Below are 19,581 nucleotides of genomic sequence, written 5' to 3'. Positions count from 1 at the left end.
TTATGTTTGTTTTTTTTTGTTTTGTTTTGTTTTTTTTTTGTCTTTTTGCTATTTCTTTGGGCTGCTCCCGCGGCATATGGAGGTTCCCAGGCTAGGGGTCGAATCGGAGCTGTAGCCACCAGCCTACACCAGAGCCACAGCAACGCGGGATCTGAGCCGCGTCTGCAACTACACCACAGCTCACAGCAACGCCGGATCGTTAACCCACTGAGCAAGGGAAGGGACCGAACCCGCCACCTCATGGTTCCTAGTCAGATTCGTTAACCACTGCACCACGACGGGAACTCCTAATTTATGTTTTAAATATTCTCTATGGCTGTTATGTGGGGTGTGGATGAAGCATGTTTCTTGGGGATGAGTGTATTTGTCCCCAGCTTGGGGGCCATTCCTCTTGGGGTTCAGAAGAGAATGGGAAATATGTGTATGTGTTAGGGGGTATCAGTCATTCTCCGGCCTTGGAGAGCTCCAGCCTGGTTGGAGATAGTAAGGCTGAACACAGATGTTCAGCCTCCAGTGTGCTCAGGGCTGAGACACAGAAGGTGCAGGACCAGGAGGTTAGACAGGTCTAGGGGAGTGAGAAGACTCTGTTGGGGGTCACAAGAGGAGAAGCCACCGGAGCAGGGTTCTGAAACATGCACAGGAGTTTTCCTGGGTTAAAAAATGGGAGCAGCCTCTATGAAGACAAAAGAGGGTCTTGGTGTGTCTCAGGAGCTATGTCTAGGCTTGTCTGGTCTGGCTGAACTGTTGGCTGGGGGGGTGAGGAAGGTGCCAGAAGCAGGGGAAGAAAGGCCTTGAATGTCATGCTGAGCAGCTTGGCTTTTATCTTGGGGTTGATGGGGAGCCAAAAGGGAATTTTGAGCAGAAGGGGGGCATCGCTTTCGGACTGGGGTGGGGGGTGGCTGGAGACTTGGTGTGTTAGTCTTGCAGGAGAGGATGAGTTCTGAACTGAGGCAGGAACTAAGAATGAGAGCCCTGAGAGATTTGTGAAGTGTTTTTCACCAGTGAGACTTGGGGACCATTGGCTGGATGTTGGGGTAAGGAGGAGTCTGGGAGACTTCTGGGCCCCCGCCTTGATCGTCCATCCTCCTCCTTCTTCTTCTTCTTTTTTTTTTTTTCTTTTTTGGCTGCCCTGCGGCACATGGAGTTCCCAGGCCAGGGTTCAAATCCGAGTAGCAGTCTCGACCTATGCCACAGCTGTAGCAATGCTGGATCCTTAACCCACTTTGCTGGGCCTGGGATTGAATCCATGTCCCAGCGCTACCAAGACACCGCTGATACCGTTGCGCCACAGCGGCAACTGCTTCCCCATCCTTCTCAATGCTCTTCACCTCTAAGAACCAACGTGTTATCACATCTATTAGAAATATAAGCCCCCGACCCACTTAGTTTTGTACCATGTTCACACTTCATTGTACCTAGTCCTTATAACAGCCTTGTGAATGAGAGGCATTATGCTTTTGTAAATCGAGGGCATTTGGGATTGGATATGTATCCAGGATGGCCTGAGGGTTAGGCCAGGTAGAAACAGGAGGACTTGAACTTGGGGAGGAACTTGGGGAAGGCAGATGGTGAGCCACTCTCTGGGAGGCACTTGACAAAGATGTGCCTGTTGTGATTCTAGGAACAGAACTTTATAGTTTGGTCAAGGCTGGTAACATTCTGGGAGGTCTGGTTCCCTGGCTTGGCTGAATGGTTCTTCTGGGTTCCCCAGACCACAGCTCAGGGTCTATGTGCAATGTTCTCTGGGGCTCTGGCCAGAGCCCGAGGGAGAACTGCCAACTCAGTATTCTGTCTTTTGTGCATTTCTTCCCTCTGTCATCCAGTATTTCCTGAGGCCTTGCTCAACCCTAGGCCCTGTGCTGGGCAGTGTTGGGAGGGACCCCAGGATGAGTAGGCTCAGGCCTTGCTGTAAGGGCATCCTAGGCTGCAGGGGAGACAGACCCGAACACAGATGACCCTGACCCAGAGGAATGAAGGTTATATTAGAAAGTGAGAACCTAGAGGGGCACGTAACCCAGCCAGGGATCAGGGAAGGCTTCCTGGAGAAGGTGGGGAAGTTTGCTGGCCAGAAGGGAGACTGTGCTCTAGACAGAGAAGCTTATGCAAAGGCCCAGTTCCTGATAAAGCTATAAGCCGTGCAGTGGTGGGAGCCAAGGTCAGGGAGCTGGACTTTCTCCTGGAGATGGTGGGGAGCTCTTTTTGAGCAAGGGAGGGTAAGATGTTTAGCTGGGGAGATCCCTCAGGGACCCATGTCAGGGTAGGATAGGAGGCCAGGAAGAAGGGTGGATCCGTGGTCCTGGTGAGGGGAGGACAAGGCCTGGGCTGGCGTCTTAGAGTCACAGCCTTGGTGGGTGAGGAGCGTTATCCCCATTTTATATCAAGGAAGCTGCGGCTCCAAGGACACATGGAACGGGTCTGAGATCACATAGCTCTTGAGTAGTGGGTGAGATGGGTGTGCAGAGGAGCACGGGAAAAGGGGCTAGCCCAGGGCCTCCAGCGGGTCGGGAGCAGAGCTCGTACCCAGGTCTCCTAGTTTCCCTAGCCCAGAAGACTCCCCTGAGCCCCTGGAGATGCGCAATGAGAGAACCTTCTGGAATCAGGACCTGGCAGAGAGCGAGAATAGTGAGAATGTGGGCCCCAGCATAAGCACTTTTTGTGCAGTATTGCCTCCTGTGTGGTTGCAGTTGGATGCCAGCAGGGACTGCAGTCATCTGAACGCTCACCTGGGCCAGGTGTCCAAGAAGGCTCCATCACAGGGCTGGCAGTTGGTGCAGGCTGGTAGCTGGAGGCTCAGGGGAGGTTAACAGCTGGGACGCCTCCACGTGGCCCCTCCCCGTGGCTTTGACTTTTCATAGCATGACAGCTGTGTTCTGAGAAGGAGTAGTCCACGAGGCCCAGGTTAAAGCTGCAGGCTTCCTCTGAACTAGCCCTGGAAGTCCCAGTACCTCCCTCTGCAGTTTCGTAGTGGCCACGTTGGTCTCTGAGGCACTTCCCAGAGGCTAGGGATGGGGAATTAGCCCTCATCTCTTGATGGGAGGCGTGGCCAAGAAGTTTGAATCCACCGCAGTGATTATATCCCCACTTTATGGATGAAGAAACAGATCCAGAGAGGTTAGGTGACTTGCCCAAGGTCACACAGCTCGTGGCTTATAAGTGGCAGAGCCAAGAGTTGAGCCCAGGCAGCCTGGCTCCAGAGTCTGTGCCCTTGGCTACTGCGGTAAACAGAGAGATGAGACCCTGGGTGGGGGCAGAGAGCAGCTGTGGCACTCCAAGTTCCAGACTTAGTCCAGCGGGAGGAAATGGCCCCCTCCCCTTGGAGCCCCTTTGAGCCTGGAACAGGACCCGCACAGGGGCCCTTTGCCATCTGAGAGTATTCCTCTCTGCTTGGGCCTGGACCCTGACCCTCAGGCTTGGGTGTGTCTGAGGCTCAAGAATAAATGGGGGAGTTCCTCATTGTGGTGCAGCCGAAATGAATCCGACTAGGAACCATGAAGTTGCAGGTTTGATCCCTGGCCTTGCTCAGTAGGATAAGGATTCGGTGTTGCCACGAGCTGTGGTGTAGGTGGCAGACGCGGCTCGGATCCTGCATTGCTGTGGCTCTGGCTTAGGCCGGCAGCAACAGCTCCGATTAGACCCCTAGCCTGGGAACCTCCATATGCCACAGGAGCGGCCCTAAAAAGGACAAAAGGCAACAACAACAACAAAGAATAAATGGGAACAGTTTTGTGTGACCAGTGGGATGGGGTTCCTCTCTCTGCACTTCAGTTTTCTCATCTGAATAGTAGGAGCCATTTAGCCTGAGCTCAGGAGTCCTTTTGAGGGCTGGTGCTGTAATTCCTTCTCTGAGCTTCTGTCCCGCTTACTGTCACAGCTCTGACCTCCCTGGGCTGTGATCCTGGGAGCCCCTTGAAGGCATGGCCCAGGTCCGACTCATCTTTGAGCCCCCAGCATCACGAGGTGCAGGGCTCGATGTTTGTGGGTGGGCTGCCTGGAAGCCTGGGGAGAGGGTCCAGATCTAAGCCTGGCCCCCTGTTCTCACTGCTCAGCCCCGAGCCCCCAGCACCGGATCCTGCTGGACTTCCTTTTCCTGGACACGGAATGCACATATGACTACCTGTTCGTGTATGACGGAGACTCCCCCCGCGGGCCCCTGCTTGCCAGTCTGAGCGGGAGCACCCGGCCTCTGCCCATCGAGGCTTCCTCAGGCAAGGTTGGTGGGGCCAGGCTGTGGGGCTGTGGTCGAAGGATCTAAGTGGACTGTGGAGGACAGGGGAGAAGAAGCAGGAGGTGGGGGGACTTGGCATCTGTCGAAAGGATATAGGGATGAGGAAAGGTGGTGAGAGACAAGGGAAGGTGAAGGGGACCCCCAGGGTGGGGCGGGGGTAGGAGCAGACCCCGCTCCTAGTCCAGCCCCAGCGCCCTGCCCGCCTGTGCCCGCAGATGCTGCTGCACCTCTTCAGTGATGCCAACTACAACTTGCTGGGCTTTAATGCCTCATTCCGCTTCTCTCTGTGCCCTGGGGGCTGCCGCAGCCATGGGCAGTGCCAGCCCCCAGGAGTGTGTGTCTGTGAGCCTGGCTGGGGGGGCCCTGACTGCAGCCTGCAGGAGTGCCAAGCCTACTGTGGCAGCCATGGCACCTGTGCTTCGGTGAGCCTGTCCCCCGGCTATGTCCCCCTGGGGCCCTGACCTCTGATCACACCTACCACCCCATCTCCTAGATCTGACTCTGCCCCTGCCTGGAACCACCCCTGCCATGTCTCCCGTGACGCTGACCCTGCCAGGGACCCCACTCTCTCCCGCTGCCCTCCCTTCTCCTTCCAGATTGCACCCTCCCACCTGTCACTCCAGGCCTGCCGCACCTTCACCTGGGGCCCCTCTTCCGCCTGAGGCCAGGCCTCTCCTCACCTTTAACCCACCTCAACTGCAAACCCGCCTGCCTTCCTCTTGCCAGGCCTGACTAGCCTCCCACCCAGCCATTCTGTTGGGCCTTGGGCCCCCCACCATGACTTCGGAGTTTTGACCACTGACCTTGGGCCTAAGCCATGCATCTCCAGCTTTGCGACTGGGTCATGCCTTCAGCCCTCCCTGCCTGACCTCCTTGGATCCGAGCTCTTCCAGCCCAGGCTGACACTGACCTCACCACTGTCTTCTCCAATCTGTCTTTCTCTGTCCTCTTTTTTTCTCCCTGGGTCTTTTTCTTTTTCCTTTCCCTTTTTCTGTTGATCCATCTTCTTTCTTCACTCCTCTGCCTCCCTCTGGTTGTGTCTCTGTGTCCCATTCTTCCTCTGTTGGTCTCTCTCTTCACCTGCATTCATTTTTCCATCCTCTCCTTTCCTGTTCTCTCTCTCCTTCTCCCTTCTGCCACATCTCTGTCACTCTGGCTCTGTCGCTCCTCTCGTCTGTCTCTTTCTTTTTCTCTGTCCCTGCCTTTGTGTCCCCTTCCCCCCAGCCCCTGGGACCATGCCGCTGTGAGCCTGGCTTCCTGGGACGTGCCTGTGACCTGCACCTGTGGGAGAACCAGGGGGCTGGCTGGTGGCACAACGTGAGTGCTGGGGACCCCGCCTTCTCTGCCCGTATTGGGGCAGCTGGTGCCTTCCTGTCCCCGCCGGGGCTGCTGGCTGTATTTGGAGGTGAGCAGACAGGATATGAGTCTGGGATCTGGAGGCCTGGCAGCCTGTGGCCAGGCCCTGAGACTGTCCACCCCTCCACAGGCCAGGACCTCAACCGCGCCCTGGGTGACCTTGTCCTGTACAACTTCTCTGCCAACACTTGGGAGCGCTGGGACCTGACTCCTGCTCCGGTATGAGGCACCTGTCCGCTCTGTCACAGCCAGTCAGGGCACCTCAGAGCGACCCTATCACCCCACGTGCCCCCAGCCCCTGCAGCTTGCTGCAGAATGTCTGCTCCTCTGGCTTCTGCTTTTCTATCTCTGACTTTCTTCTTTCTTCATTTATCTCCCTTTCTGCATTGTACCTTTCTGCGTGTCTCCTGACCCTCGTGGTCCATCTTTCCATTTTTATATCTGACTCTTGGTCTTTTGCTCTCTCTCGGTCTCTGGGTCCCCTCCTTCCCTGTCATACCCCATCTCTCTCTCCTTTTCTCTATCATCTCTCCTGATTCCTGTCTATCACACATCTGTTTTATTCGCATGTGTCTGTCTCTCTGTCTTTTTCTCTCTTTGAGTCTGTCTGTTCTTTCTTTGCGCATCTCTGTCTGTCTTTATCTGTATCTCACCTTCTCCCTATCTGTCTGTATCTCTGTCCTTCCATTTTTCCCTATCTCTGCATCTCTCTATGTCTGGCTCTCTCCGTCTTTTTCGTTCTGTGTGTCACCATCTGTTTCCCTCTCTATCTCTGTTTCCTGGTCTCTTCTTCACAGGCTGCCCGTCACTCCCATGTGGCTGTGGCCTGGGCTGGCTCCCTGGTGCTGATGGGCGGTGAGTTGGCTGATGGCTCCCTCACCAACGACGTTTGGGCCTTTAGCCCACTGGGTGGCGGCCACTGGGAGCTCCTGGCACCACCTGCCTCCAGTTCCTCAGGGCCCCCAGGCCTGGCAGGTCACGCGGCAGCCCTAGTGGACAACATCTGGCTCTATGTGTCTGGTGGCCGCACGCAGCACGACCTCTTCTCCTCCGGCCTCTTCCGTTTCCGCCTCAACAGCACCAGCAGGGGCTATTGGGAGCAGGTGATTCCAGCGGGTGGGCGGCCCCCTGCCGCCACTGGCCATTCCATGGTGTTCCATGCCCCCTCTCGCGCCCTGCTGGTTCATGGAGGACACCGGCCCTCCACTGCCCGGTGAGTGACCTGCCCCACAGCCCCTGCCTTACAACACCCCGGGTCCTGGGTCTTTAGCAGTCTTTGCCCACTGACAGACTCCTGCAGGCATTCAGTCCCTCCTTCCTTCCTTCATTCACTCTTTTTTTTTTTTTTTTTTTTTGTCTTTTTGCCATTTCTTGGGCCGCTCTCACGGCATGTGGAAGTTCCTAGGCTAGGGGTTGAATCAGAGCTGTAGCCGCTGGCCTACGTCAGAACCACAGCAACGTGGGATCTGAGCCTCATCTGCAACCTACACCACAGCTCACGGCAACGCCAGATCCTTAACCCACTGAGCAAGGCCAGGGATCGAACCCGCAACCTCATGGTTCCTTGTCAGATTCGTTAACCACTGTGCCACGACGGGAACTCCCCTTCATTCACTCTTTATACTGCTCATTCTCTGATCTTTCATTCAGTCTCTTGGTCAGTTGCTTACACACACACTCATCCATCCATCCAACCAAACCCTGCCTGGAAGTTTCCTTGTGGCACAGTGAGTTGAGAATCCAGTGTTGCCACAGCTGTGGCACAGGCTGCAGCTGTGGCTCAGGTTTGATCCCTGGCCTGGAAACTTCCACATGCTGTGGGTGCAGCCAAAAGAGAAAAAGGAAAAAACCCCTTATGTCTATCCTTGGCTAGATTATGCAAGGAATCCAGAGATGAGTCAAACCTAGGTCCTGCCCATGGGGAGCTTCCAGTGCTAAGGGGATGTAAATTCCCTAAATCTGGTCTCCACTCTGAGTGGTCACACAACTCTTAAGTGCCCAGAGGAGGGAGAGAGGCCTTTCCTGCCCCGAGCCTCTCCTCCGTCCCTCCCTGACAGGTTTTCTGTGCGCGTGAACTCCACTGAGCTCTTCCACGTGGATCGGCGCGTGTGGACGACCCTGAAGGGCCGAGATGGGCTTCAGGGCCCACGGGAGCGAGCCTTCCACACGGCCAGTGTCCTGGGCAACTACATGGTGGTCTATGGTGAGGAGGCTCCCCAGCCCCACCGACCTGTCTGCCTGCTGGGGCCCAAACCAGCCCTGAGCTGAGGCTTCCTGCATGGGTGTCCTCACCTCCCCCAGGTTTGTGAGCTGTGCCTCTGTTCCCGTTTCCCAGGGGGCAACGTGCACACCCATTACCAGGAGGAAAAGTGCTATGAAGATGGCATCTTCTTCTACCATCTTGGCTGCCATCAGTGGGTGTCGGGGGCTGAGCTTGCCCCTCCAGGAACCCCTGAGGGTGAGTGGCCCCTCTGTTTCCATGAGGGACTCCTGAAGGTCACACTGGCCCCCACAGTGAGTCTGGGTTTGGGGCAAGAGGCACCCTGGTCCTTGTTGGGCTGAGCCCAATATCCCATTAGAGCTGGCCTCAGGAGGCATGCCTCCTCTGGAGACAGGACCAGGGCATTGTTTCCATGGAGATGGGAGACATTTTCAGCAGCATCAGATCTAGATTCCAATCCAGGTTTTGCCAATTTTCAGCCACCCCAGGGAACTGCCTACAAAGAAGCAACTTTTTCAAGGTCACACAGTGGGCAAGTGGCAGAACCAACCAGGATGGCCGTTCCCAAACAACCATGTGTACAAAACCTATCATTTCATTTCTCTGTGCCTCAGCTTCCCCCTCTGTAAGGTGTAGGAACACTTCAACCACTGGGCTCTTGGGAGGACAAATTGAGTAAAAGGAAGTGAAGACTGAAGATGGTCCAGTGAAGGGCTCAACACATTGTCCTTCTAATAATGCAGGGCCGGGGGGCTCGCCTGGCAGGAGGTATGGCGAAACCCGTCAGACTCATTAGATCAGAGATGGCTTGGTGACCGGGAAGACAGCCGCAGGCCTTCTCCTCAGAGAGGCACTTGTATGCACAGACTGGGCATATCCTTTCAGGGGCTGTGGACTTCCCAGAGGCCCATCTGTTTTCCCTACCTTGCCAAACAGAAGAGTGAGGACAGTGGACAAGTATAAAAGAAGGGACATTAGGAGTTCCCATCGTGGCTCAGTGGTTAACGAATCCGACAAGGAACCATGAGGTTGCGGGTTTGATCCCTTGCCTCGCTCAGTGGGTTAAGGATCTGGCGTTGCTGTGAGCTGTGCTGTAGGTCACAGACGCGGCTCGGATCCCATGTTGCTTTGGCTCTGGCATAGGCTGACAGCAACAGCTCTGATTTGACCCCTAGCCTGGGAACCTCCATATGCCCTGGGAGCGGCCCTAGAAAAGGCAAAAAGACCAAAAAAAAAAAAAAAAGACAAAAAAAAAAAGAAGGGACATTAACGTTTCAGAGATGGGCAGGAGGAAGGGTCCCCAAGGACCCTGTTGGCCATAAAACCTGGGCCTGGCATTTTAGGCCCCTTCCCTGGGCAACCAGCATGTGAGGTTTCTGGAGGTCTCTTCCTTCTTTGTAGATCTTGATCCCTTGGGCCAAGTCGCATGCGATTACAGAGCATACAGGTCAGTAAGAGGGTGAGGGAGGCATCAATTGCTGACCGCTTACCCATGAGTCAGGACTCTTGGTTGTAAGCGACAGAAACCCCACCCAACCAGTTTAAGCAAAAAGAAGAGTTTCTGGATTCACTTGAGTGAAAACTGGCTGCAGGTTGGCCTGGATCTAGGTGCTCACGTGATGGCATCCGCAGTGTCTCTCTCCAGCGCTCAGCGAGGCTTCCTTCAGTCTCTAGCAGGCTTGCCTTTTGTAGATGGTCATCAGCAGCTCTGGGCTTCTATCCTCCTCCTTCAGAACACCCGAAGGGAAGAGTGAATCCAGGGAATTGGGGCCCCACCCTGAACGGGTCACTGACTCTGATAGGCTAAAGCCCCACTGCTGTCAGAGGCAGGCCAGCTCGACTCGGATCTTGTGCACTGTGAGTGGGAGGGGCGGTTTTCCAGAGGCTGTCCCCAGAAGGGAGGCTGGTGTCAGACGACAGCAGGTGAGAGCCAGGCAGCCAGCCTCACAGTCCCCAAGGGCAAGGTGATGGTTCTGTTTATAGACAAGGAAACCAAGACTCCGAGACATCAAGTCTCTTGCCCAAGGCCCAACAGCTAGTCAGCAGTTGATCCATGATTTGACCCCAAGGAAGTGATAGACCCAGGATTTGAACCCAGGTTTCCTGCTCTGTCTTAAAGATGATATGGGCAGTGGTGAGGGAGCTCTGAGATGTGAGAGGCCAGAGCAGGGCCCGGCTGGCCGGGAGGGGCTCCCAGGGCAACCAGGCCTGAAGCAGGAACTAGGAAGCTGGACTGAGGTGTCGCAAGAGTTGGGGGTGGTCCTCTGGGTGGGGAGCCTGAAGGTGGGAAGGGAGACTGGGAGGGTCTCACATCCTTGCTGGGGGGGTCTGTGTTCTCCTAGGCCGAGCAGCGCCTCCCAGTGGTCGGTACTCACATGTGGCAGCTGTGCTTGGTGGCAGTGTCCTGTTGGTGGCAGGGGGGTACAGTGGCCGGCCCCGTGGGGACTTGATGGCCTACAAGGTGCCTCCTTTTGTGTTCCAGGCGCCTGCTCCAGATGTGAGCACCGGGGGGACCGGGAGAGGGTGGCTGGGGAGGAGGTAGCATGATTCCCAGGGTTGAGGGTGGAGATTGAGGGGTCTCTGTGGGAAGGAGTGGCAGTCCCTAGGGCCATGGAGGAGGGAGATCAGCCCCCCAATTCTAGGGAGAAGGAATGCTGCTCGCTGGGCTGAGGGCAGAGGGGCAGTGGTCTCCGGGGTTGGGGGAGAAGTGGTCACCTTGGAAGTCTTCAAGGTGCTGAGTCGTGGGGTTCCCAGGGATAATCAAAGTGCGTGAGGACGTGGGAGCAGGCCCCAGGTCTGAGCCCCTCTGCCCCCGCCATCTGTCTACAGTACCACTTGGACTATTGCTCGATGTACACCGACCACAGTGTCTGCTCTCGAGACCCTGAATGCAGCTGGTGTCAGGGGGCCTGCCAAGCTGCACTGCCTCCTGGGACTCCCTCTGGGGCTGTGAGTGTCCTAGTACTCTGTCCCCCAGCACAGAGACCTGGTCCTCAGTGTCTCCTTTTGTTTAAACCAAGTAGAGAAGGATGTTCCTGCATGTGGGAGACCTGTTTTCCACCTGAGATGGGCATTCCTGATTTCTGACTGCTCACCCTTGACCCTTTGACCCTCTCCTCTGTCTTTGTGAACTTATAACCCTGGCCGTGGACACCCCACCCTGTCCTCTTGCTCTTTCTTAGCCCAACCTGGCTTTCAGTGCCCTTTGCTAGTGTCCTGGCCTTTCTGCCCAGGACTCCTGAGTCCACAGCTCTCCTCAGGTCCTTTAAGCTCCGGGAGATGGCGACTCCTGTCTTTCCCTCCTCTGTAGTGTCCTGCTGCCAGCTGTCTGGGCCTGGGCCGCCTCCTGGGTGACTGCCAGGCCTGCTTGGCATTCAGCAGCACAGCAGCTCCTCCCCGGGGGCCCGGCGCCCTGGGCTGGTGCGTACACAATGAGAGCTGCCTCCCTCGACCTGGTGAGTGTCCCGTGGCAGTGTGGGAGGGGGCAGCACGGCACCCCACACCAACACCCGTCTTCCCACCCTCCTGTCCTCACAGAGCAGGCCCGCTGCCGAGGCGAGCAGATCTCAGGCACCGTGGGCTGGTGGGGGCCCGCACCTGTCTTCGTTACCTCCCTGGAGGCCTGTGTCACCCAGAGCTTCCTGCCTGGCCTGCACCTGCTCACCTTCCAACAGCCACCCAATGCCTCCCAGCCCGACAAGGTGGGGAGCCAGGGAATGGGGCCCAGTGTGGAGGATTCAAGGGTCCTAGAGTGTTCATTTTTCCGATGGATCTTTTCGCTCTTGTGTTTACCCCATGAGTCTACGTTCAAGGGTCTGATTTTCCTTATTGACTTAACAAAGGTTTTTTTTTTAACTGTGGTAGAACATGTATAACATACAATTTGCCACTAGTGACATTTAGCACATTGACAACATTGTGCAGCCGTCACCACTGTCTACTTCCAGAACGTGTTTTATTACCCCAAAAGGAAACCCTCTCCATTCCCCACTCCCTTGGCCCCTGGCAGCCACTGACTTTGCTGGATTAGTTAACTCTGGATAGCCCATGTAAGTGGAATCATGTAAGATGTGGCCTTCTATGCGTGGCTTCTTTCACTTAGCATGATGTTTCGAAGGCTCATCCACGTGGCATGTGTCAGAACTTCACTCCTTTGTATGGCTGAATGACGTTCCAGTGTGTGGCCAAGCCACATCCATTCATCAGATGATGACATTGCGTTGTTTGCCCCTTTTGGCCATTTTTTTCTTTTTGTTTCACTTGAGGTCTCATTGACAAACAACCATATATTAGTTTTTAGCGTGCAGCGTGATGATTTGATACTTGCCATCTATCGAAGTGAAACCCTGTTTTCAATTATTTTGGGGATAGAGGAACAGAGTCATAGGGTAATCCTGTGTTTAACTTACTGAGGAATCACCAACTGTTTTTCACAGTGCTTCCTTACTCATTTTTATTTATTTATTTACTTTGGCTGTTTAGGGCCGCACCTGTGGCATATGGAAGTTCCCAGGCTAGGGTCAAATCAGAACTGCAGCTGCTGGCCTACACCACAGCTCGCGACAATGCCGGATCCGTTACTCACTGAGTGAGGCTAGGGATTGAACCCACGTCCCCATGAATACTGGTCAGATTCATTTCCACTGCACCACAGTGGGAACTCCCCTTACTGATTTTTTTTCCCCCCTTACTGATTTTTAAAATAGGTATTATAGGCACGTGGTTCAAAAATCACAACAATGTAAAAAGTTGTTGAGTGAAAAGTCTCTTCCAGCTTCCCCAGTCCCCACCCCTCAGGGTGGGAAGCTGGCCTCAGCATCCGCCCAACTTGAGTCCACCCCAAGTTTCCCCAGAAGATCTATCTGGATTTCTTTTATATCCCAGAGTTTACCTATTCACCTACAAGTAAATGTGACCTTTAATTGTTTTTCTTTCATGTAATATGCTGTCTACACTATCCTGCCACTTGGCTTTTTCCTTAATGTATCCTGGCAAGCTTCCTGGAGCAGAACTTTGGAAAGACCTCTGTGTTTGTTTGTTTGTTTTTGCTTTTAAGGGCTGACACCGTGGCATATGGAGATTCCCAGGCCAGGGGTCGAATCTGAGCTGTAGCCACTGGCCTACACCACAGCCATAGCCACGTCAGATCTGAGTTGTGTCTGCGACCTCCACCACAGCTCATGGCAACACCGGATCCTTAACCCACTGAGCAAGGCCAGGGCTCAAACCTGTGGCCTCATGGGTGCTAGTCAGATTCGCCTCCCCTGAGCCATGATGGGAACTCTGTGTTTTTTTTGTTTTGTTTTGTTTTTTAATTTTGTTTTGTCTTACAGCTTCATAATATTTCATTTACGTGCTGGTGCTGTAGGGCTATAGGTTATTTTATTTTATCTTTTTTTGTCTTTTTGCCTTTTCTAGGGCTACTCCTGCGGCATATGGAGGTTCCCAGGCTAGGGGTCGAATCGGAGCTGTAGCCACTGGCCTACGCCAGGGCCACAGCAACACGGGATCTGAGCCACGTCTGCCACCTACATCACAGCTCACGGCAACGCCGGATTCTTAACCCACTGAGCAAGGGCAGGGATCAAACCTGCAACCTCATGGTTCCTAGTCGGATTCGTTAACCACTGCGCCATGATGGGAACTCCGGGCTGTAGGTTATTGATGAACACTTGGGTTGCTCCCCGCTTTGGCAGTTATAAAAACACTTACTAGCAGTAAGTCATGTCGTATGTCTGTCACTTCAAATGTTGGATATGGACCTTTTTTTTTTTTTTTTTTTTTTTTTTTTCTTTTAACTTATATACTGGTTTCTTATATAACAGAGGACATGATACATAGAGTGAGGTCCAGAAGGGACATGAGTGCAGGAACTTCTGTCCCCATGGAGATGGGTGTGACACCCTCTTGGCACATGGATGTGTTCACTAACCTGGAAGTTCTCCAGTCCCCCTTGGTATGGGATCTAGACTTTCAAGGGCCTACCTGGAAAGATGGGATGTTGAGGAAGAGGAGGTTGAAGGTATAGGGTCCTGGAGGTTGATGAGACAGATGTGCAGAGGCTGGGACCCTGTTGTCCTCTCTCTGAGTTGGAGTCCAGCTCTTTTCACAGATTGACTGTGGGCGGGCTGTCTCCCCCTGCTCCCAGCCTCAGGCTCCTATGCAGTAAAATAGGAAAGGACATTGGGTTGCCTGGTCTTTTCTGGCTCTGATGTGGCTGGAGAGGTGTGGGGACCACAGGCCACGTGGAGAGGTCTTCATGCACGCCTCTCTCCTTGGCTGGCACAGGTCTTGATTGTCCGCAGTACAACCATCACCCTGACGCCTAGCGCGGAGACTGACGTGTCTCTGGTCTACCGTGGCTTCATCCACCCATTGCTGCCAGGAGGGCCTGGGGGGCCAGGGGCTGAGGACGTGGCCGTGTGGGCCCGGGCCCAGCGCCTACATGTACTGGCCCGGATGGCCCGTGGCCCTGACACAGAAAACATGGTAAGGGTGCCTGGGACATTCAGGGGGCTGTCCGTGGTAAATATGGGAGCTTGGATGGACTGTGCAGAGGAGGACTGGGGAGAAACCAGAGGCCTGGAATATATCCTTTGTGGAGGGAGAGCCTTGGGGTTTTCAGGTGTAAACATAACTGGGGGGGTGGGGTTTGGAGAAGGGGGAAGGGTCTGAATTACCCCCCCTGAGGAGGATGTGGATTGCTGGGAGGTGTGGGGGTACTTTAGGTTCTTAGGGTCTAAGGACCTCTGAGGCTCTCCTTACCCAGGAGAGGATGGGTACCAGGTGGGTTGGGGGCTCTTGGGGTTTCAGAGGTCAGAGTGGGGGTGGAAAGTTCTGAGCTTCTATCTGCCCCTCACCCCTACCCCAGGAGGAGGTAGGACGCTGGGTGGCTCAGCAGGAGAAGGAGACGAGGCGGCTGCAGCGCCCAGGGTCTGCTCGCCTTTTCCCACTGCCTGGCCGGGGCCACAAGTATGCGGTGGAGATCCGGGGCCAGCTCAACGGTTCAGCAGGCCCTGGGCACAGCGAGCTCACCCTGCTGTGGGACCGGACGGGTGTGCCCGGCGGCAGCGTGAGTACCTGGGCCCTGTCCCTGACCCCACCCCCCAGGCCCTGGCCTCAGATGCCCTGGACTTTCTGAAGCCAAGGTCACAAACTGACTCCCTTGACCCTGATGTCTCTTATTGACTCTTGAACTCTGGGTCTCACCTTGACCCGCAGAGTCTGACCTGATCTCATATTCTGATCCCTGCCCATGTCTTTGACTCCTGCCCTGACCTTTATGACCCCTGACTTCTGCCCTCCTTACTTTGACCTCTGATCTCTAGAGTCTCTCAAGCCCTGATCCTCATTTATCTGCTCATGTCCTAAATCCTGACTTTCTTTGTGCCTGAGTTCTTAACCTCTCTTGAGCCTTTAGCTCCAAACTCTCATCCCTGTCCCCGACCTTACCTTGGAGCGTGGACCCCTGACCCGCATATGACCCCCCCCTCCGCCAGGAGATCTCCTTCTTCTTCCTGGAGCCCTACCGCTCCTCGGCCTGCGCCTCCTACTCCTCCTGCCTGGGCTGCTTGGCGGACCAGGGCTGTGGCTGGTGCCTGACCAGCTCCACCTGCCATCTGCGCCAGAGCGGGGCCCACTGCGGGGACGACGGGGCCGGCGGGTCCCTGCTGGTGCTGGTGCCTGCCCTCTGCCCACTCTGTGAGGAGCATCGCGACTGCCATGCCTGCACCCAGGTGCCTACCAGGCCACAGAGGGGAGGTCTTGGCACAGAGTCAGACAAAGCAGGCGACCGAGCAGGGCGGAGGGCCCCCGAGAGCTGCCCACACTGGGCACACGAGAGGCCTTCTGGGAGGTGGACAGCTGGGGCCCTTGTCCTTGTCTGCAGGCGAGATCCAGGCGGGGAGCATTGGAGAGGGGCGGGAGTGCGGGCTCCTGGCGGTCACGACTCCGCATGTTGCAGGAGTCAGAGACCCCAACTCAGCACCTCTTCACCAGAGGGGCATTTATCCGCTTAGACATCAGAGTGCTCGGGTAGGTCTTTAGGCCTGCCAGCTCCAGAGGTTCAGACCTGGAATTCACCTCCTTCCATTCCATGTTCTCGCTTTCGCTGGAGGGTCATTCCTGGGGAGTGGCAAGGGAACCACAAGGGCTCGAGACTTTTATCCCCCTATCTATCCACTTGAGTCCCAGGGGAGGGTGAGCACCTTTCTGTCCCCACCTCACTCACTCTCCCCAGTTCAACCGAAGTCCCAGAAGCACCTTTCAGTAGCTCTGGTTGCGGCTCGAGCCAGCTCCCAGACCAGTCAGTGAGGTGACTGGCAGTGAATGCCGGTGGCCGAAGTGGGGAGTCTGGAGAGGCAGGCAATTGAGGCAGGAGGCGGGCTTGGAATGGGCTGAGGAGGGGTTTCCATGAGTACTAGGGGGCACAGGCAGCTGCTTGTTGAACCGGTGCTGGGAGACCAGCACTGGGAGCTCCAGGGAGAAGGCTAAGCTGGGCCCTCACTCCTCCACCTTCCTAGGATCCCTTCTGCGAGTGGCATCAGAGCACCAGCCGCAAAGGGGATGCAGCATGCAGCCGGCGGGGCCGGGGCCGGGGTGCCCTGAAGAGCCCAGAAGAGTGTCCCCCACTCTGCAGCCAGTGAGCCCTACTGGGCCTTGGGAGAGGGTGTGTCAGGGTGTGGGGGAACTGGGCCATGGTGTGACCCTGTCCCCGTTCCCCCTCCCCAGGCGCCTGACCTGCGATGACTGTCTGGCCAACTCAAGCCAGTGTGCTTGGTGCCAGTCCACGCACACCTGCTTCATGTTTGCCGCCTACCTGGCCCGGTACCCGCACGGGGGCTGCCGAGGCTGGGATGACAGGTGCAGTCCGGGTGGCAGGGCTCAGGGAAGGGAGGGCGGAGGCCTGGGTAGGGGAGGCTCTGACAGCCCCACTCCCATCACTCTGCAGCGTGCACTCGGAGCCTCGGTGCCGGAGCTGTGACCGCTTCCTGACCTGCCATGAGTGTCTGCAGAGCCATGAGTGTGGCTGGTGTGGCAATGAGGACAACCCCACGCTGGGACGGTAAGGCAGGACAGGGGGCCTGGTGTGCAGGGCCGGGTGGGTGGCTCTTAGCCTGCCCTAATTTTAACAGCCTCTTTGTTTCTCTGCCCCTTTGCCTTTTTCTTCCATCATCTCTGTTTTTCTCCCCCTGTTCTTCCTCTGTCTTTGTCCCTCCGACTGTCCCTGTGTCTGTTACTTGGTTTCTGTCATCTTTCCTTTTTTCTTTCTTGTCTTTCTCTCTCTGTTTCTCTTCTCTCTTTCACTGAATCCTTCTCTTTCTCCTGTCTGTCTTTTAAAATCTTTTTTTTGTCTGACTCTGGATTTTTCTCTGCCTCTTTCATTTCTCCTTCTGTCTCTCTCCACATTCGTATTTCTTTCTCTTTTTCTCATTGGTCTCCTCTCTCCTTGTCCCTGTTTTTCTGTCTGTCTCTTTCTTTCTTTACCATCCCCCCAACTCCAACCACCTTCTTCAACCTCCTTCCCCCCAGTTGCCTCCAGGGGGACTTCTCAGGGCCTCTGGGTGGGGGTAACTGCTCCCTGTGGGTTGGGGAGGGCCTGGGGCTGTCTGTGGCCCTCCCTGCCCGCTGGGCATATGCTCGCTGTCCAGACGTGGATGAGTGTCGCCTGGGCCTGGCGCGGTGCCACCTGCGAGCGACGTGCCTGAATACACCCCTCAGCTATGAGTGTCACTGTCAGAGGGGCTACCAGGGTGATGGCATCACATACTGCAACCGCACGTGAGTGGGGCATGGGTTTCCGTAGAGATGTCACCCCAGGGCTGCATGTGGAGATGTTAGAAGGAAGTGGTCCTGGTACTGGGCTGCCTCCCATGAAGCCAGCATCCCCAGTGAACCTTGGGGTTTTCCCTTGTAGAACAGCCCTCATTAGAGTGATAGGGTCCTCACTGTAACACTAATTACCGTGGAAACGGGTCACCCATGCACTTCAGGCCATAGTCTTCAGCGTTGCCAGGGAGATGGAGGAGGACCAAATTGAAAAGAGTTTTCACAGAGAACAGATCACCAGTGGTGATATGTGGTTGCTATGGAGATGGGAGTTACTACATGTGATGGCGTTACCTTGGAGACAGGGCCACCCACAGAGTCCAGGACTATAGAACAGGCAGTAGCGCATGATGATGTTGCCATGGAGATAATGGGGTAAAGTGGGGTGAGGGATGAATGCTTTGGGGGCTCCAGGCCTGCCCAGCCCTTCCCCCACGCCTGCCATACCCCCTCAGGTGCCTGGAGGACTGTGGCCATGGTGTGTGCAGTGGCCCCCCGGACTTCACTTGCGTGTGTGACCTGGGCTGGACGTCAGACCTGCCCCTGCCCACGCCCGCCCCAGGACCCCCGGCCCCCCGCTGCTCCCGGGACTGTGGCTGCAACTTCCACAGCCACTGCCGCAAGCGGGGGCCTGGCTTCTGCGATGAGTGCCAGGGTGAGCAGCCCTCACCCTAAATTCCCTGGGATGGGCTTCAAGAGAGCCTCCTTGGGGCTCCAGTTTTCCTTTGTCACATGGGGTTGTGTGTCCCCTCACCCAGCTCTGGGTCCCTCCACCCCAGTGTCTATCCCTGACCCCACACAGATTTCAGTACCACCCATCTCTTTGCCCCTCTGCTCCACATCTTCGAATTTGCAGATCCTCCCCAGTCTGGGCCCCAGTTCCCTCCTTTGAAGCAGCCAGCTGGGGTTAGGGAGGGTCGGGCTCCTTCCCATCCTTGCCCCTAACTCTGCGTCCTGCCTGCTGGGCCCTCTACAGACTGGACGTGGGGGGAGCACTGCGAACGGTGCCGGCCTGGCAGCTTCGGTAACGCCACAGGCTCAGGTGGCTGCCGGCCCTGCCAGTGCAACGGGCATGGGGACCCACGCCGAGGCCACTGTGACAACCTCAGCGGGCTCTGCTTCTGCCAGGACCACACTGAGGGCGCCCATTGCCAGCTCTGCTCCCCTGGCTACTACGGGGACCCCCGGTGAGTCAGGGGCCCACCGGGTGGAGCGGGGGTGGGGGTGGGGGTGGGATTAAGGACATGGGGGAGGATGGGGCGGGACTGGTCTGACGCTGGCTCTCCTCCGTCTCCCCAGGGCTGGTGGCTCCTGCTTCCGGGAATGTGGGGGTCGCGCCCTCCTTACCAACGTGTCCTCTGTGGCACTGGGCTCACGCCGGGTTGGGGGCCTACTGCCTGCAGGTGGTGGGGCAGCGAGAGCCGGGCCGGGCCTGTCCTATTGTGTGTGGGTTGTCTCGGCCACCGAGGTGCTACAGCCCTGTGCCCCTGGGACCCTCTGTCCCCCACTTACCCTCACCTTCTCCCCTGACAGCAGCACCCCCTGCACGGTGAGCACCAAGGGCGCTAGAATACAGGTCTATGCCTCCCCGAGCCAGTCTGCATCTTCAGATAGACCCTGGCCCCCAGGTCCTTGTTTCTTCATCCATCAACCCCCAACTCTGTCCTCAGGCCTCCCCCTTTGTTCCTAAGCTCACAGACCCTCCCATTGTCCAGACTCCTCCCTGTTTCCTGGACTCCAGTTTCTCAGTCCCCAGGTCAGCTGTGGTAAATACTTGTACCTGTGTGCCAACTCTGATCGATTGGGAGTGGCTGCCAGGATCTGTGTATTGAGAAAAAGTCTCCATGCAAGAGCGCCTGATTGATTAGCCGTGTCTGTTGTGAACACAGACATGGGAATGGTGGCCTCCATGCCACAGTTTGACAGTCTGCCCAGGAAGTTTAAGCAGCCC

At 56.1% G+C, this 19,581-nt stretch overlaps 1 protein-coding gene across 4 annotated transcripts in view; it reads left to right on the top strand.

Moving 5' to 3' along the window:
- Positions 1-19,581, top strand: part of MEGF8 (multiple EGF like domains 8) — a 41,170-nt gene that overhangs the window by 1,985 nt on the left and 19,604 nt on the right. Inside the window, exons 1-22 of one of the 4 annotated variants that reach the window (XM_084960887.1) lie at positions 928-1,034; positions 4,047-4,210; positions 4,441-4,647; positions 5,450-5,630; positions 5,712-5,800; positions 6,379-6,794; positions 7,639-7,784; positions 7,917-8,039; positions 10,145-10,299; positions 10,632-10,751; positions 11,113-11,257; positions 11,340-11,503; positions 14,091-14,291; positions 14,674-14,874; positions 15,302-15,538; positions 16,325-16,443; positions 16,533-16,664; positions 16,753-16,866; positions 17,523-17,582; positions 18,086-18,285; positions 18,607-18,817; positions 18,930-19,179. In XM_084960887.1, the coding sequence (XP_084817013.1) occupies positions 4,441-4,647; positions 5,450-5,630; positions 5,712-5,800; positions 6,379-6,794; positions 7,639-7,784; positions 7,917-8,039; positions 10,145-10,299; positions 10,632-10,751; positions 11,113-11,257; positions 11,340-11,503; positions 14,091-14,291; positions 14,674-14,874; positions 15,302-15,538; positions 16,325-16,443; positions 16,533-16,664; positions 16,753-16,866; positions 17,523-17,582; positions 18,086-18,285; positions 18,607-18,817; positions 18,930-19,179 (3,471 nt within the window). In that variant the 5' untranslated portion in view covers positions 928-1,034; positions 4,047-4,210. Of the gene's footprint in view, positions 1-927; positions 1,035-4,046; positions 4,211-4,440; positions 4,648-5,449; positions 5,631-5,711; positions 5,801-6,378; positions 6,795-7,638; positions 7,785-7,916; positions 8,040-10,144; positions 10,300-10,631; positions 10,752-11,112; positions 11,258-11,339; positions 11,504-14,090; positions 14,292-14,673; positions 14,875-15,301; positions 15,539-16,324; positions 16,444-16,532; positions 16,665-16,752; positions 16,867-17,333; positions 17,583-18,085; positions 18,286-18,606; positions 18,818-18,929; positions 19,259-19,581 lie in introns of those variants that run through there. The other 3 variants (XM_005655874.4, XM_084960888.1, XM_084960889.1) reach the window with 3 other exon arrangements.

The sequence above is a fragment of the Sus scrofa genome, chromosome 6 (genome assembly GCF_054392235.1).
Source record: "Sus scrofa isolate SSC_HxYL_T2T_F1_AM1 chromosome 6, Sscrofa_HxYL_maternal_Yorkshire_Landrace_v2.0, whole genome shotgun sequence".
Classification (NCBI taxonomy): Eukaryota; Metazoa; Chordata; class Mammalia; order Artiodactyla; family Suidae; genus Sus; species Sus scrofa.
The sequence above is the reverse complement of the archived record's forward strand: the minus strand, read 5'-3'. Positions and strand labels throughout refer to the sequence as shown.